General features: G+C 37.6%; 2 protein-coding genes across 7 annotated transcripts in view; one reads left to right on the top strand and one right to left on the bottom strand.

Moving 5' to 3' along the window:
- LOC140328116 (uncharacterized) overlaps nt 1-3,810 on the top strand; it is a gene marked incomplete in the record, with an annotated part of 44,691 nt that extends 40,881 nt beyond the window's left edge. The window contains 2 exon segments of the mRNA XM_072407489.1: nt 12-1,255; nt 2,291-3,810. Of these exon segments, the coding sequence (XP_072263590.1) occupies nt 12-1,255; nt 2,291-2,563 (1,517 nt within the window).
- Nucleotides 3,811-11,743: 7,933 nt separating this feature from the next.
- Nucleotides 11,744-15,847, bottom strand: part of ARHGAP9 (Rho GTPase activating protein 9) — a 69,516-nt gene continuing 65,412 nt past the window's right edge. For all 6 annotated transcript variants that reach the window (XM_072407449.1, XM_072407444.1, XM_072407436.1 and 3 more), the window contains one exon: nt 11,744-12,390. In XM_072407449.1, the coding sequence (XP_072263550.1) occupies nt 12,201-12,390 (190 nt within the window). In that variant the 3' untranslated portion in view covers nt 11,744-12,200. The remainder of the gene's footprint in view (nt 12,391-15,847) is intronic.

Below are 15,847 nucleotides of genomic sequence, written 5' to 3'. Positions count from 1 at the left end.
TCTCTTTGCAGGTGAAAAACCATATGAATGCTCCAAATGCAAAAGAAGATTTTCACATTCAGGTTCATACAGTTCTCACTTAAACAACAGAAAGTGCTTTCCCACTCAGGACAAACAAGCCCTTGTGACTTCTCTGGCTTCCTCATTTACCTTTTCTCAAAAAATCGATTACGAAGAAAACTACAAAGATAAAATAAAGCCACAAAACACCACTGATCATCATAATAAAAAATGGTTATCACATTGCGCAGATACCAATTCCGTCACATTGCCACATTTTTCTCTATGTGGGTTTGATTTGAATATGACACCAAGACCTGTTCAACGCATGCCTATGGGCATGAGCCCAAGTTTGTTAGAGGCTCCAGGCATTTGGCATTTAGGCACCGACTGGTGGAGAAATGAGTACCATTTCCAGATTGGTTCTAGTAGATGGTCAGCAGGTGACCTTAGTAACTGGTTCTCTCTAAAGAAGAATAATGTGGAACATCAGAGTGGCAGTGCTAATCAGTATGATGGTTACCGTCCTGAAACACCAGTCCTTAAACAGCACTGCCAAAGCAAAGTCACAGAGGATAATGCAAATTCTTCACCTCTGTACCAGAGAAGGAAACATATTGACTCAATCATAAACAACTCAGGAATACACTATGAAAATCTATCAAGAAAAATCCACAAAGAGACTACTATAGTAGAAAAACACCATAACATTGCAAGCTCTAGCTTCGATAAAATATTATGTACGCCTTGCCCAAATATTCTAGAAAAGGTACAATGTTCTGGACATGACACTTCAAAATATTTTGACTCAGTTAAGTCTTGTGATTCAGAGAAACAAATTAAGCCGAAGCACAATATTGATAACTTGATCAATTGTCACTTACCCTCTGTGCCTCCATTCAAGCAACCTCAACTTGAGCCCCTGGACTTATCTATGCCTAAATTAGGCAGAACAACACCTCTAAAACCAGGTTCTAGTGAAGAAACCTCCAAGGACCCAAAAGACAAACTCAAAATGAAAAGTTCAAATATGGATTTGCTACCAGCACAAATATTATTTATCGAGCCACAAAATGAGCCATTGAATGTTCCATGTGTACTACCGGATGTAATGCACAGCTTTTTTCAGACTCAATATCCATGTATTAATATGGGTCACACATTAAATGGGTTTTCATTATGCCCCTATATGAACTGCTTCTATGGAGACACATCGATAAACCTGAAAAAAATTAATGAAAATGTTGGGATTATGGTGAGCTAACATTTTTTTCTTTATCTGTATATACTGGCACTTCAATGAAATTGTTTTAAAGATAATACCTATAAGAAAGTCCTCCTTTACTGGTCTTACACATTACTACAAGATGATTTCCGTGGAATACTGTACAACTCTGTTATATGCATCATGTAACTAAAGGTCATATTTTATTTTAGTAAGGTCATAAAGGTCATTATTACCTAAAAATAATTTAGGTAATGTGTGCACTGAATAGGGATTTTTAAAACTCGATCTCACTGCAAATTTGGCGGTTCTCACTTACCGAAATTTAAGCGAGAATGGCCAGTGTAAATTGGCCAAATGAGATTCAATTTGAAAAAAAAATTGCGCACAGGATTCCCAGGGCTGCATGAACGAATGCAGCCCTGAGAATCCACTGTGATTCCCAGGCACTAGAGGTTAATTAACCTCTAGTGCCTGAGGATCGCAGTGGAACTGCAGATGAACTCTCAATGGAGTTTATCCGCTGTCACAACTGATTGGAGGTACACAAGTGCCTCCAATCAGCTGTGACTGCAGGCGAACTCCAAATTCTTGGAGTCAATGGTATAAAAAGCCTTTTAAGTTGGTGACCAATAGAAATAATGCCCCCTACAGTGGTAAATAGAATTTATAGACCCATAAGAACACCATAAGAGCTCTACTAAATGGTTTTGGCCTCAGAACAAGCATTGTCAAATGGGGGATCAGTCAGCCACAGTTTGAGAAACCCCTAGCAACCTCCGAAGGAATCCTGGATAAAAAGTGCTGACTGAGGGTTTCATAAATATACAGTACTAATCTAATAAAAGATTTATATCTCTTCCCATGTTAAGCTTTATTTTAGTTTGTTGAAGAATGACTAATGGGGAGTGAAAACTAACCCAACTATCACATGTAAAAACTGCTAAGCTACAATATATTACATTTTTTATTTGGGGTCTAGATACTCTATAAACAAGTGTTTTCTGACAGATGTGAATCCACAGGTACTTGACATTTGACAGCCTAGTATTTATGTCTTTCAAGAATATCACCAGCGATGATAACAAGCACACCAGTGTTTCCCGAAAAAAATCAAAGAAGCAAGAAAATGGGTTGTATGCTTGTGATCAGTGCAACAAAACTTTCCAGAAGAGCAGCTCTCTCTTGCGGCATAAGTATGAACACACAGGTAAGACTCTGTTGTTAGTTAATGATCCAGAGAGGCCCTTAAGCCAGCGAGGGGGGGCCAACATGGCTGCGGGGGGAAGGCCAAAAAGTTGTATGATGGGAGAAAGGGGAAAGGTTTGGGAAAGATAGGATTAGGATAGGTGGTTAATGAAAGCAATGGTTGGGAGATAAATAAGGTATAAAAGAATGAGGACCAAAGGGGGGAGGCACAATCTTAGTCAGATTGGAAAGTGAATTCCTGCCTTTGACTTTTAGGAGGTTGTTGTTCGGATAGGATGGCGGTGTGAGGTCCTCGAGGGGCAGAGGTGTGTTGTAAAAAGTGATGGAGTGTGGGTATCCATCTACAATATAGGGTCTCCAAGACTGGGTAACTGGGAAGAGTTAATGTCTGGTTGGATGCGGGATTGATATAGTTCCTGAGAAGGTGGAGTGGCAACTGGGAGCAGGAGGTACATATATCAATCAGAAACACAGATCCAGGGTTAATGGTGTGGAAAGAGTTACAAACGGTCGAGGACCTGCCACCTGAGTGTGGGTGTCACGGATAACAGGGGAGGGGAGGGAAACAGAAAGGGTTATACTCAGGACTAGGCGTTCAGTGGCTAGGGAAAAGGGAATGGTCACCCCTTGCAGACACCTTAACCTAGCCCTAACTCCTAACTGTATGAGTATCCCCTGATGGTGGGAATACACATACACAGGAACCTAGTCCCTACTAGCCCTGTATAGCCCTAGGAATAGTGACTGGGCTTGAGACTACTGGTTCCTTCCCTTATGAAGGACCCAGTGTCTCCCTGAGGCCTAGTAAACAACAAAATAACCAAAAAGCACCAAAACACCAAAAGTAAAGCAACTTATCTTAATAGCAGATATAAACAGAAACTCAGGATGGCACAACACTCCAGCTCATCACATCCCAGTAGTGAATATCAACCGCATAGCATGAAGTGTGAGGCCAGACTAAATGGAGGAGCAGTAATGACCCCCAGCTGCACCTGATACAAGGGGAGTGGTCATTACAAACAACAACACAGAAACAAGTAAAACCAAAGAGACTGTCAGATAACCTCACATGCAGCCTGTCTGACAGATCCTCAAACTTCAGTCACGGAAGGGACCGTGACAGTGGGATATTTAATGTTCAGTTAAAGTTGATGTGTTTATAACAGAAATGTTGTAAGTTATGATTACCAAGGTGTAAGTTTAACAGCCGTAAGGCCATTTTCACCATACCAGCAGGTATTGCCTGCATTAAAAACAGTCCAGGGCTCAAGGTAATATCAACCTGCCTGAAACACTGTCCTGCTCATGAACCCAAATTAAATGTGAAATCATTTTTTTAATGGACCGGATGCACACATATATATCTGTTACAGACAAGGAGTCTTCTATCTTGTGACATTTGTTGATTATGGTTTACCATTGTCAGTGATAAAAGGCACCTGCAGAGCATGTGATACTGGTTGTGTCAGATCAGTCCCATCAGTTGTGGACATCACCATGATTATGATCAGTAATCCCTGAAAGTGAGAAGACCATATCTTCTAGGCAGTTTATCAGCTGGTCACATGTAGCTAATGCAGTATCTGTTACCAGCTCTTAAAGTTGCATGTAGCTATAGAAAAGGGATAAAAAACAAACAAAAAAAAGGGGGCAAACCAGATGGCCCACTCAGTCTTTTTCTGCTGTTAGTCTTCCGTATATCTGTAAAGTGACTTCTCTGACCACATACTAAAGATAAGGATGGTGGTTATTTTGTTGCATGTAAAGACCATAATTACATAACTTTCTTCCCATTACTACAGACTTAGGAAGATATAAGTAAGACTGAGTAAGTCTGCATCAAAATAACAACTCTAAACTGTATTATTTTAAAATACAAAATGGCCAATTTTGGTAAAATGATCCCAGTGTAGGCTAATCAAAAATCATGGTATACTTGCCTATATGTAGTCAAACTATAATTTTTTAAATGAAAAAAAAATAATATACTTTAAAATGTAACTCTAGCCCAGCTTTTTCATTTATGTATGAGTAGGAAAGGGAAAAAATCCTATTTTTGTGTTTTTGTTCTCTACTTCGTACAGGACAGATTTTTCCCTAAGACACAACAGAAATTAGAACTGAGAAGAAAAACCCTCCTAGAAGTTCATTCCCCCAACACGGGTCCTCATTGGAAGATTTTCCTTTTATTCCTGTTTTATAGACAGCTTTAAGATCTTAGATTTCCCATCAAGTCATGTCAAAGTTCCAGGCTAACTGAAGGGCATACACTTTCTTAGTGGGAACAGAGACAGATATAAAAAACGAATAATTCCCTTCTCTTCCCAAAATTGAAAATTGGTTTGGCTGGAGATACATTTTAAAAAGAGTATTTGCCAATAGCAAACAAGTCCTTGTTTATTTATCTAATTTGCCTGTTGTATGTTACCCCAATGGCAACTATCTATAGTAAGGTTTTATTAATGATTTGTAAAACATACGGTCACAACATTTCATTGCCCCTAATTATATCAATATGCCTCTTTATTTGATCACAAATGTTCTTTGCAGTAGCAAACATTGATTTTATGATATACCTATTGGTTAGATGATTACCAAAGTTAGTATCTATGAATAAAATCAGATAAACAAAATTAAATGAAAAAAAAATCTTAACAAAACATATTGATAATAGCTCATAATTTGTTTTATCCTAACAAGAATATGGGTACTTTAAGGTGAATTACTATATATTTCTTTTGTCCAAATCTGTCATGGCAGCCATAAATTAAGCAATTTTACCTTTTAAAAGTACAGTAGAACTATGGTCTCCCATTTAAAAAAAACAAGTATTTTGTCACTTATTTAGAATTGCATCCCCATGAACAATGTTCTTAGTCCCCCTGCAAAGTCCCTCAAGTACCCATTAGGTCTGCCAATGAAGTCTTTCTGTGGTCTCCTCAATTCAGAGCAGGGCTGGTACTCTCATGTAGGCTGTGCCTGTCTGTACTACAGAGGGATTAAAATTCACACCCACCAAATCTTCTATTGTGAACTGCAGTGTATTTAAGGTGTATGAGACAAAAATGATGATTTGGTTTACTCAGAAAAAGTTTTTTTTAATTATTTTTATTAATGTTTGAGGCTTGTGCACCACATAGTGGATAGATTTGAGACATAGGCTGTCATACAGGAGCCTTTAGATCTACAGTGTAAAGTTTGGAATTGTTTACTTTTGACAAAGCAGAATTACTTTCCTTCAATGATTTTGGTAAATAAAGCCTTCTTGTGTTCTTAAGTGGCATGTATTCCTTTAATTATGCGAGTGTGAAGTTACTGTCATGATGATGCAAGCTAATAATTGTGAAAATACAAATGTATATGTTATGGGTGTTATTAAATGGCCTCCTGTTTCCTAAAGCAGACCTGTCTTTCAAAATCACACTTTGTTTCATCATTAGTTGGTTTTTGAAAATGAGAATCCAAAAAAAAAGGGAAGCCGCGGCGGTAAATACTAAATGTGAGTGAAAAGTCTTCTGGGATACATCAGGCTGCTCCTTTTGCACATGCCTGATCTCATGCCTGCTCAGTGCGAGAGCGGTTGATGAAGCCGAAAGATGGAAGAAGATGGCGGCGCCTGGCTTTTCCTCCTTACTGCAAGGAGGGAGGATTCCAGGGTGGTGCAGGGCCTAATTGCAGCCAAATATAGGGGGATTGGGGGCTCTGTGGAAGTAAAAGTAAGTGGTGTTTTTTATTTTTGGTACAGTTCCACTTTAAAAATGCATACAAAAACACTGTATGGGCATTCATAAGGGTTTTAAATTTAGGTCAGTGTGGAGTCTAAATCCTTTCCTAACACTATAATCACCTAACTTAACACTGCCCTGATCCTAAATGTAACCTAACCTCCAACAGAAACTCCAAATAAAGATTATATAGGCTGACCATGTTGACCTGCTTTTTGTGATTCGAATCACAAAATGCAATCACTGCTAACTTCCAAAACAATGAAATTATGGGGAAAGGGGAGAGTGGTATAAGGGACCTTGGATATGAACATTCATTGGTAGAGAGAGTGCCCAGCCAGAATTATGTACATTCTTATTAGAAAGGGATGGGGTAAGGACAAACAGAAGGCTTCTAAAATGGCACTCAAATAGATTTCTTTAAAAGAATATACAAAACTTTAATATAGTATTATAAAACAAAACCATATAAACCCAGATAAAAATATTCAATTGTGAATAAATACATATATATTTGTATATATACTTATACATATATATATACTTGTACATTGTATATATACTTGTACAAATATATATATATATATATATATATATATATATACAAATACATCTTTCTGATGCATCAACAAATCACATGAGTGTAGGTAATCAAATATAAAAAGTGATAAAAGTGAATACAGGTATTTGTAAAATTTGTAAAACACATACAGGTAGTCACCAAGGTTACATACGAGATAGGGACTGTAGGTTTGTTCCTAAGTTGAATTTGTATGTAAGTCGGAACAGGTACATTATTTTAATAAATGCAATTATGACAGATGTTTGACTCAACATATTATTAGGCAGCGTGGTGTCAGTTACTGTAAAAAATCCTCTCTGTGAGTTAATCACAAACAAAGCAACAAAAAAAAACTTAATGGAGCCTAGATATTAACTTCTGAAACAAGCTGTGCTTTAATATGCAAAAAGAAACAACTGCAGAGTTTGTCTTGGTCATTAAAGAGTTACAAGATGTTGCAGAAGAGCTCAGTCCTTAAAATAACCCACAACCTCAGCTGTGTTTAGCAAAAAATTTCTTCTGCAAGTCATGCAAACTGCCCTCCCCTCCCCATCAAGCCTCATCCTGCACACAAGGGTGCAGGGAAGCCCTGTTCATATCTAGGAGTCGTCTGTATGTCGGATGTCCCTAACCTGGGGACTACCTGTATCTCCTGAACTCTCCATTTAAAACAATGCCAACAAACCTCATAGAAAGGAGATACTATAGTTCAAATCAATGGTTAATTACTGATTAATCCATGACTATGAGATAATGGAATGCATACTGTTCTTTTCACTATCATCGCATATCTAGAATTGAACAATGCTTTAAAATGAAACTATAGCCAATATTTTCCCTCTGTTCCTATGTATTTGCTATGCTAATATTGCATCTAGGAAGATATTTATCATTTACAATAAGTACCTGAAAGGTATAAACAGATTAGTTTCACTTTTCCACAGAGACTGAGCAAGTTGGTAGTGTGCCCTACTCAGATCCCTGCTGTGATGAGAATGTTTCTACAATGTATAGGGGGTAAAAATGAGCCTCTAATTGCAGTGCAAGCGGACAAGGAAGACTGCAGTGGAATAAGTTAAAGCAACAAATCACTTTTTTTTTCTGACAGCTCAGGAAATGGTCCAGATAATGTGGCTTGTTCCACCACTAATTTAATGTGAATTGGAGGGTTTTTATTTAAAGAGATGAAATTACTTTGAACAAAGGCAGGTAGGATAGCTATAGCTAATACAGATTTGTATTCTATGATATGCCAGATTGTAATTCTAGGATAAATTTTGTGCAATTTTTATACGTGGGTTAGACCAATGTTAGAAGTTGTGTCATTTTGTAAATTTTTTTCTAACGATGGCTGTATTTAGGGGTATAGGTAAACGTTTTTTTTATTTGTGTACCAAGAACCATAACATCCCAACATTATTAACTACATCTAATATAAATGTAAGACTGTCTGATCCTTCTGGGCCAACTGCTTTTTCCCATCCTCCCACCAGACTGGATTAGGCTTTAGCCAGACAAGGCACAAAAGGGCCTAAAGGTCCATTCTCCACTACAGTGTAAGTGAACCTATCAACAATAACTAGAATGGCTGGCAAATGGACACCATATACTACCAGCAGTTTGGGTGTGGGGACAGACCCAGTGTTGTACTGTATAAGAACACAGCACTTTTCCACCCAAAAAAAAACAATAATGTCCAATAAGATCTACCTGCCCGGCAGGCTCACAGTTTGGAAACTTTGTTCATACAAAATTATAATGACAGTAATATATTGTGTGTTATAATGTGTGTTTTGGGTATGCTGCCCCTGCAAGCACTTCCACCCTAGGGCTTGACTTGATGGAAATGCATAAACCCAGCTCTGCCTATTATATAAACACATAGCTTACATAACACAACAAATGTTAGAACACAACAGTTTTTTATATATACAATGATGATGGTGATGTTTTTTTCTGTAATATAGATGTATTATAAGATTTATTAGAGAGAACAGTGGAGTAGAGTAGAGCCCTGGTCCTAGTAACAATGCTTAGTACTATCAATTCTGTTGTTATGCCATTGAATGCATTTAAAAACAGATCTTTAAATACATGTCTCCTTTATTATTATGGGAGTTGCTAACCCCATATTCACATTGCAAGTAATGTGGTTTAACGTACCCTTCAAAACAGCAGAATAATATGAATTTAAATAGTACTCAATGTGAATACTTTAGTCACATTCATGAGATTGAGGCCTTCAACACAAAAGTTTGCTACTGATGTGGTTATCCGTAACATTTTAGAATGCATAGACCTCAGGCCATATACTAGAGAGACTAAACTAATTCGACTAACCTTTACCTAGGAAGCCTGTGTTGTAAATGTCATGTAAAGCCTGCTCTTTGCATGTTTCATAAGAGCACCTTTGGTAAGCCCTTTTGATGTCAATTTCCCAGGGCCCAAAGACATTAGCCTTTCTGCATACACATATAAGTCATTGGAGGAGTTAGGTGGGCAGGCCAGCTTGACCCTAGATTCAAACTTGGTCCAATCTAGCTTGTATTATAACTGGAGGAAATATGTTTCTAATACCAATCACATAACTATTAACTTATCTATCTAACTTCTTTAGAAGACTAACTAATGAAATAAAACTGGATAAAATAACATTATTTTCCTCCCGCATGATTTATGTCCATAAGAGTATCTCCCATCCTATTGTGTGAAATGTGTGTGTGAAATTCCCTCACCTACTAGATTGTAAGCTCTTTGGGGCAGGGTCCTCTCCTCCTGTGTCACTGTCTGTATTAGTCTGTCATTTGCAATCCCTATTTATTGTACAGCGCTGCGTAATATGTTGGCGCTATACAAATCCTGTTTATTATTAATAATAATAATAATAAGAGTCATTGTGATATTATCTGGAAAGTGTTTCAGGCTTGTGAACATGAATGAAATAGTGTTAGCCACATGTACATTTGAATTGTGGTGTGCAGAGCAATTTCAGAATATGAATTAATGAAAAATGTTACTATGAATTTTCTGCAAAAGTCATGTCAAAGAACTTCAACCATGTCATTTGGATATCCACTTACCTTCTTTAACCTGTCCAAGTTACAACATGTTTCAGAATAAATGATTACATCAATGCAGCGTGGTGTCAGTTACTGTAAAAAAATCCTCTCTGTGAGGTAATCACAAGGAAAGCAAAAAAAAGTTTATGGAGCCTCGAGCAAGCTGTGCTTTGACATGCAAAAAGGAAAAACTGCAGAGTTTCTCTTGATCATTAAAGAGTTACAAGTGCTTGCAGAACAGCAAAAGATTTCTTCTACAAGGCATGGAAACCCCCCACCCCCATCAAACCTCCATCCTGCACACGAATGAGCAGGGAAGCCCTGTTCATATCTAGGAGTCGTCTGTATATCCGATGTATTTACCTATATTCCTCACTACGATAGCATTCAATTTTGCATGGGGTTTTGGGTCTGAGTTAGGACCAAGTTAAGAGAAATTTTAGAGAAATTATGTTACTTTTTCTGTTGGGTACATAGTGAAAAGTTTCTAACAACAATCCGGAATTTGCTGACTTCTAAGCACCACTACTCATTTGCTCTTAGGACATACCAGATGCTTCTTAGTATGGAGGAGCATGTGGTCCCCACTGATTTGTTCTAGCATGTAATTGTCCAAATAAAAGTCCCAAACACAGTCACATGAGGAGATTGTGATATTAAATCCTGATCTACCCTTTAAAATATAAAATTGTCTTTTTTTTTTGTTCCTCTAACAGACCAGGGTCAAAAAATTGCCCCTTATCAGGTAGTTCTTGATCTGACAACCAGCATCCTTCAAGACCCTATAGTTTACAGCACCCATTGTAAAAGTTGGGCTTTTGTGTCTCCAGGTGTCATAAAACGCAGAAAAGGCTAGTAGAGTGGCTCCTGATTGAACTCTGAGATGTATTCTGAAACTCATTTATTGGCCGTTCATAAAACCTGTACTTGTGAAATCATAATTAATGGCTGAAACAAGGGCATTCTGGAAGCGTCCACAGAGCATCATAATCCATGTGGACACAGCCACTCAGCAGCCCCCACCCTGCAGTCATTGGATTGTTGTATTAGTCCCACCTCTGGGGCTGGCATAGTATAAGCCATGTAAGTCTAGCAGAGACAGCTCCCACTGACATCATCTTGTTGCTAAGGACAACGGCACTGACTGGCCCAGTGACTCTGGCTAATAACTTGGACTTTACGCAGCAACCTGGACTAAGGCAAACCCATTCTACCTAAGTATTATTTCACAGTTTTCCCTTTTATCTCATACTGTTGCTAAAGTTATTGTTCTGTTATTGCTCTTAGATTAGTTTTTATTTTCCTGTATTTGTTTATGCACTGTTTTTGTATGTTTTTGCTTATTAAACACTAAAAAAGTGTAAGCTGAATCTCTGAATGCTCTAAATAGAAATAGTTTAACTTGCTAACCTGAAACACTACTACAAAAATTGTGATTACTGAGACATCCCTGTCTGGAGTGGCAATGGGTGACCCCACAGAAACAGAAGCACAACTGCGATTGTCAAGGGTAACGGTGCTTGCTTCCATCTAAGCACATAGTGGAAGTCTACCTGTGATAGTGTGTGTGGCCCTATCTTGCCCTGTAATGGCCACTCTTCAGCCTGCTGGTGCGTGGACTGTTGCTGAGCGTGCTGTTGAAAGTCTATGCACAAGGGTGCGGGCTGAAAGGGCGTTCGTCACAGAGATCATTAAACCTGCATGAGCTCTGACACATTCGGCCACATGGCTTGAACTCCCAGCTCTGACAGATCAAAAGAGTGTCAGGAGTGATTGAAAAGATATCAGTAGGTGGCGGGGCTGTTCTTTTGTACAATGATCTGTTACATTTCCCTGAATTCACAAAGTGGCCAAATATATTTAGCTGTAACCTTTACAGGTGAAGTCTACATTAAGAGCTATTAAATGATGGTTATTGCTCCTAGTGAAGAAAGCTAGCATTTGGACATTGACAAAAAAATTAGAGAATTAAGAATAATCTTTAAAGAAGAATGTAAAAATGGAACAAGCAAACTGTAATGAATAAACAATGAACATATATCTTTAAAACATCATATAAACACCCATAAGTCACTCTTCCAATCACCATTGGGACTAAAAGGGAGGCAAAAGTTCATTTACCGGTGTAGTTGTATCTGACTTTCAGGACTGCTCAATAATTCAGCAATAAAATGTATCTTCTTTTTAAATATGAATACAATTCCTAATATACACAGTGCTGTCACATTTTATACTCTGCACATGAACTGCTACCTTGGACGTCTGCTTAAATCATAGCAGGGCAAAGTGAGACCATGGAGGCTATAAATAGGCAAGTTCTCCTTAGATCGTCAAAAAGAATGCGGTGTTGTAATTCTATCAGAAAATGGACAGCACAAGTCAGCAGAAATCTCAGTTCCTCAAAGCAAAAGATTTTACTATTCTTCTGGATCGACTGGAAAGAGCTCTTCATAGTAAGTGAGAAAATGCTCCACCACTTGATTCTGGTAAACCATGTTGGCAGCAATATTAGCAAACTGTTCTTTCTCTGGCCTCATCAGTGTCGGTCCAAAGACGATACCAATATTCTGAGTGGTCATACGGTTCTTCTCACACTCATCTCTTACACTGGGAAGGGAATAGTAAAAATTTAGGTTCAGAAATTCCAAAATGTTAATTTTTTTCAACATATTTCTGCTTGATTAGCTGATGTTCACAAAATGATATTATCATTATTAAATGTGATATTTACTTTATTATTATCAGTTTTTACAGTGCTATTATTTCCTATAGCACTGCAAAAATTAAGAGATATATCAATACATATACAGAAAATTCACTAGTTCATATAGTTGTTCAGCAAACATAGCCATTACAAAGAACACTATGACAGAATACCATACCTATAAAAGTCTGTAATCTAAACCAGTGTTTAACTAGATAAAGATCATGCAAAATCTAAAAAACAAGCAATAAAAGCTTTGGGAAAAAAGTTATTTTTATAAGCATAAGGTATAAGCACAACAAGAAATAATTTTAACAGTTTAAAACACTGTTTACACTCTGTTTCTTTCAATGAAAACAGAATCTTGGCATGCTGCCAGCCCTCTAATATAAACAAACAGCAGGTGTTTCTAAGTTGTTAGAAACAAATCATACTCTACATGTTTTTAAGATCTTTGAGAAGAATAATAACAAAAACAACTAGAGAGGACAGGGATGTTGTGTTTTAAAATTTTTTTTTAAGAAAATGTAATTAAAGTCCATAGTCTTGACAGAGATGCTCTTTAAAATATGGGTCGGAACCTAAATTCAGTTACAAATGTGTTCGTTTTAGTGGGTAGCCACATGACTGTCCAGTAAACATAGCCCAGTTTGTCCAAGCCCAAAAAATAGATCTGATTACTATAATTTATCTATGTAATAAATTGTATACTCCCACCATCTTTTATGAGATACATCTAAAGCTGATAGATGGGTTTTAGCAACTAGTCCTACCCAAAACCACCACCCCTCTTAAAACATGTTATGATATAAAATTATTGTGGTTGACAGAAGACGCACATGTAATATACTGTCATTGGATTTCGTCCTGACATTCTAATATTTATATGACTCTTCTTGGATCCCAGTATTGTATTTCGGTCCTCAGAAGGTGATACAGTAATTCACAATGATAAATTAAACTCTTTTAGTAGATTAGCCCATTAGATTGTGAGCTCCACTGATAGACAGTTAGGGACATAATGGATTCAGAGATGGATAGATAGATCGATAGATCGATAGATAGGCAGATAACAAAAAGAGCTGTTTTGATTCGTGTACTACATTTTAATTTACTAAAATTTAGCCATAAAGTTTTCAGATATCAACAAGGAAAACTCTAATCATTGAAGAATATCACCACACTATATTGGTTGCATTTATGATTTCACTGATAATTTTGCAGAAGGAATAAATTTAGTCACTTCCCCTGTGAATATGTTAGACATACTGATCCTGAATCATACCGGCTAACCTGGCCAGCAGCGTGGTTATTGTACAGCAGCTGTTCTAAACCCAAGAGAAATAAGTTTTAAACTGATGCAGGGAGGAAGTGGACTCCAGATGAGTCAATGCAAAAAAATTATTCAGAGTAGCTGTAATGTAACAACAAATTAATTAACACTTGTCATTTCATCTGCCAATATTTTGCATGCGATTACCTTTCCAAAGCAGAAAATGAGTTGTACATTAAAGGTATATCATTACACTAAGGGAATGCCCGAGGAAAAGAGATTCATATTAATACAGATAAGAACATTTCTATGTTTTTTTTTTTCTTCATGAGAAATTAATCAAAATGTCTCACAGTATCCGGCCAATACATTGTTGGCTGTCAGAGGCCAGAGAATCCATGCCAGGAGACATGAAACATTGTACAATATTGAACCTAATTTCATTGTTACTGTACTGCACATTAGGCAGTATATACAGTATACATACGCTGCTTTGCTCTTTTCGTTTTTGTTTTTTTTTTTAATTTACAAGTGCTGCAGCAAGGTTTAAAATATGCTGTGCTAGCAGCACCTTGGAGAACAGGACCACTGCTCTAACACACAAGCAGTGGCACATTTCACCAAAAGTCAAACACCCCACACTTCTCAAATAAACAGCGCTGGTGAGGGAACTCGAATACTACTGATTCCAGGACAGAGGGTGTGTCTGGCCACATAACGGTAATAAACTGTTTCTGCTGCTCTTCAAAAGATTACAAATAGTTTATGACAAATTACCACTAATTTCATAAAATTTTGGAGTAGCGTTCAAATGGCTGTCAGGATTATATGGCTATTTGTTTCCCCAATTATGAGATTTCCTCACATTTCCTAAAAACTTAAAATGCTCCAATCACCTTTTGTGCTCCCATTACCCAGTGCTCCACTTGCTCCAGTATATACAAACTCAATGCAAGGAATAGTAAAGATATGATTCTTGCCTACACATGATCAGATGGCTGAAGTCAGCAGAGATTCACCTGATTTACTAAACTAAGTAAATTGTTCCTTTTACTTTGCTGAACACTCTAACCCCCTCAGTATATCAACACTATTGTGCTACAGTACCTTTGTAAAAACATGTATTTGTGTAAAAAGAAACTTCTCAATTCTACTTAAATCGGAGCCATCACCAACATTTGTACTTTATATAAAAGGGTAGATATACTTTTATGTAAAGTAAGCTACTTCTGTCTTTATTGCTGTGGCAATAAAGACAGAGGGCCTGATTTAATAAAGCTCTCCAAGGCTGGAGAGGAAACACCTTAATAAGTGAACCTAGGTGATTCAGCAAACCTGGAATGGATCTGGTCCAGGATTCAAAACATTTGCTAGGTAATTGCAAATGAATCCATTCCAGGTAATTGCAAATGAATCCATTTCAGGTTTGCTGGATCACCCAGCTTCACTGATGAAAGTGTATCCTCTCCAGCCTGGGAGAGCTTTAATAAATCAGGCCCAGAATGAGAGCGTGGAGCCTCCTGGGATACTCATGTCATGCATTCCAGGAGGCTTCTGGCCGCTCCTTCATGGGAGCTTTTTCCTACAAGGGGAAATAAAGGGCAGATCTTGCGCATGCGCCGACTGATCAGCACTATTTTTTTATTCCATTTTCAGTAGCGTCATCACCTGATCTCGCACCTGCATAGTGTGAGATCAGAAGACGTAGGCAGAAGCCGAAACATGAAGAAAGAAGATGGCAGTTACTGGTGCTTCCTCCATGCTGGGAAAAAGATGGATTACAGGACAGCATGGGTCTCAATCTAAAAAAGCTCCGTAGGGATCGAGGAATCTGAGGATTTTTTTTTAGTTTACTTGTGTTTTAGTTTTTAGTTTAGTCCTGCCTTAACACTACCGAGTGCTTAAGAAATAAAACTAAAAAAATATTTAAATGATTGGTGCCCATTTTCTTTAAATGTGCCTCAGAGCTGTACTTAAGCAAATGGATTAGGACATTCGAGGAATACACCTATCAGGTGGAGTATTAGCATTCTAATATTGGGGGGTATTAGACACAACTTATGCTCAGGTTTAAAGATTTTGCCTAC

The sequence above is a fragment of the Pyxicephalus adspersus genome, chromosome 1 (genome assembly GCF_032062135.1).
Source record: "Pyxicephalus adspersus chromosome 1, UCB_Pads_2.0, whole genome shotgun sequence".
Taxonomy (NCBI): domain Eukaryota; kingdom Metazoa; phylum Chordata; class Amphibia; order Anura; family Pyxicephalidae; genus Pyxicephalus; species Pyxicephalus adspersus.
This window is presented reverse-complemented; position numbering and strand designations above follow the sequence as displayed.